A 2,623-nucleotide genomic window follows, 5' to 3' on the forward strand; every position below is an offset into this window, starting at 1 on the left:
AGATGGCCTCCATGACGAGCTTGATGCCGCGCGGCGGGCTCTTCATGGTCTTGATGAAGGTGATGTCCTGCGGCGTGAGCGTGTCGAGCGCGGCCAGCGCGCTGTTCAGGATGGGCATCGCCTCCGCCAGGTCGGCGTCGCACTCGTCCTTTATGCCTTGCGCCTCGCGGGCCTGCACACGCGCTTTGGTTACGGAAGGCGCTTTGTAACTTAGTCTGTTTGTTATCGACATGTGACTATGGATCCTGAAACCGTATTACGGTTCTATGTCTTGCCTTCGTGGGCCTGCGGTTCACACTATAAATATTATATCGTATAGACGCGGGTTCAATAAACATTGCAATGCTTAGAAGCATACTAACAATAAATACATTTTCATATATTCGTTTCCAATCATTCAATTGACAATTTTCTAAAAAATTAATATAGTAATAAATAACCATGATACATCCATATTACAATATTATTTGACAAACGCTCAAGTTCTTACCTGTTCCTCAGCAGCAGCTTGATCCATCAGAACCTCAGCCTCCACCAAAGCGACTCCTTCCTTCTCTTTCTCCACTTTAGCGGTTGTTTCAGCGACGGCCGCCGCTCCAGCTGCCAGTTTCGGCTGCAGCACTTCTAGCGCTTGTTGTAAAGCGGCTACAGATTTTGCAGCTATTGCTAATTGATCCAGACCAGTGATGTAGCGTTTTTCACCCGTTAATAATTCTCTGTAAACATGAAATGAATAGTTTTCAGACTTTTGGTGCTTAAGATTAATGGATATGCATTGATATATTATAAAGAACGGAAATCTGTGAGCAAAAAGTTATCAATTTAAAAAAATTTAAAAAAAATCCCAAAAAAGTACAACTCACGTTCTCTTCTTCCCCAGCAACGACTTGAACATATTAATGAGCTCCAAGTAAGCCGTGGGCGTCACGTAGTTGTACCGCTTGAGCCGCAAGAGGAACTCCCTCGTGAGCTCCTGCGTGTCCGTGTGGAATATCTGGCAGAGCTTGATGGCGGTCTCCCGCTCGAGGTCCGTCAGCTCCACGTCTTTCAAGAAGCGGGTCGCCACCGCGAGCAACGCGTCCGGTGGCCATTCCTAGAGTACGAAAAAATATCGAGACAATTTATATTGCGCATGTGGACAACATCACCACTGCTCGAAACGGTAAAGGAAAACGTCTTAAGGAAACCGGCATGTCCGAGATTTTAAAGTTCGACGACATGCGACATCTGCCAACCTGCACTTGCCAGCGTGGTGGATTACGGCCTCACAGAAGGCCTGTATCCCAGCAGTGGGAACATATGTGGGATAAACGGCACAGAAATTATACTTCTTAAGAAAGTGCAAACTTCTAATTTGTTTATGTGGTCGGAGGAGCTTAGAGGGGGCGAGCACCTGGAACCAATCAATGGTGCAGCAGTTGACCAGTGAGGGGAACTTGCGGATGCGCGTGCGCAGCGACGTGCCGGCGGGCGACATGGCCAGCACGATGTGCAGCTGGTCGCGCACGATCGACACAAAGTAGGCGTACAGCGCCGTCGGGCTGCCGTCCGTCTGCAGCGACTTGTCGCGCTGCCGGTCTATCTGCATGCGTACCATACGTTCATGTGAACAGACGTCTTATGCTGTTCACGTCAGACAGTTTTCATATGAAAAAACCTATTCAGTATGGGACATTCTATGTTATGTCACGTATTCCTCTTTAATTGGGATAACAACCAGTAGAATACTTAAAATTTATACGTAATCTAGATCAGATGTAACTGCACAACCGACAGTATTCAGTATTTTTATGCGTGTAACATAGCGTATCGTTTATTATGAGAAATAAATAAATGTAAAAAGCAAAAAAATCGGGAAGAAAAAAAGGCTTTATAAAGAAAGAGCATCTATCAGAATGAAGACAAAATGTTAAAACTGCATTGTTCTTTTTTTATTTTTCGAATGTTCCTACTTCCTTCCTTACTAATATTATAAATGCGAAAGTTTGCAAGGATGTGTGTGTGTGTTTGTTGCTCTTTCACGCAAAAACTACTAAACCGATTGCAATGAAATTTGGTACGCAGACAGCTGGACAACTGGAATAACATATAGACAACTTTTTATCCCGATATTACTACGGGATACTGACTTACTTCATAAAGCACCGTTTTAACTTGGAAAAAAAAATAATCTAAAAATCTTTTAACCCAATATCTTGCTATTTCTTGAATACGTGATAAATCCGACGGCACAGTACGCGTACTTCGTGTCAATAGACACTTATAACACACTATCCACACGAAGTGCGCGTTGTGCAATCGGATATTCCATTTCTAGGTTTTCGGCCGAAGGAAACATATCTTCATTTTGTTTCCCAAAACTTCAGTAAAGCATTATAATAAGAAAATGTTGTTTGTGATGATATGTCACTAAGATTTAATCAAAATTTTTTAAACTGTAACAATAAATATTTGTTTGTTGATTGATAAAAATAAAAATACTTTAAATAAACAGGGTACATAATATATTGAAAAGCTACTATGACTTAGAAATTTTGAAAGAATAGAAAGAATAGAAGAAATTTGATTACTGTGGCAGGATCACGGGTGGCCGAGAGGCTAGGCGTTGCTACGGTTAGGCAAG

The 2,623-nt window shown here is 42.5% G+C and overlaps 1 protein-coding gene across 1 annotated transcript in view; it reads right to left on the bottom strand.

Moving 5' to 3' along the window:
• Positions 1–2,623, bottom strand: part of LOC119840758 (dynein heavy chain 7, axonemal) — a 53,336-nt gene that overhangs the window by 24,437 nt on the left and 26,276 nt on the right. Inside the window, exons 46-49 of the mRNA XM_038367494.1 lie at positions 1,394–1,582; positions 864–1,093; positions 491–716; positions 1–172 (exon numbers count right to left, since the gene is read on the bottom strand). The exon at positions 1–172 is cut by the window's left edge and continues 20 nt beyond it. Coding sequence (XP_038223422.1) covers positions 1–172; positions 491–716; positions 864–1,093; positions 1,394–1,582 — 817 coding nt within the window. The remainder of the gene's footprint in view (positions 173–490; positions 717–863; positions 1,094–1,393; positions 1,583–2,623) is intronic.

This window comes from Zerene cesonia, chromosome 1 (assembly GCF_012273895.1).
Source record: "Zerene cesonia ecotype Mississippi chromosome 1, Zerene_cesonia_1.1, whole genome shotgun sequence".
In the NCBI taxonomy this organism is placed as follows: domain Eukaryota; kingdom Metazoa; phylum Arthropoda; class Insecta; order Lepidoptera; family Pieridae; genus Zerene; species Zerene cesonia.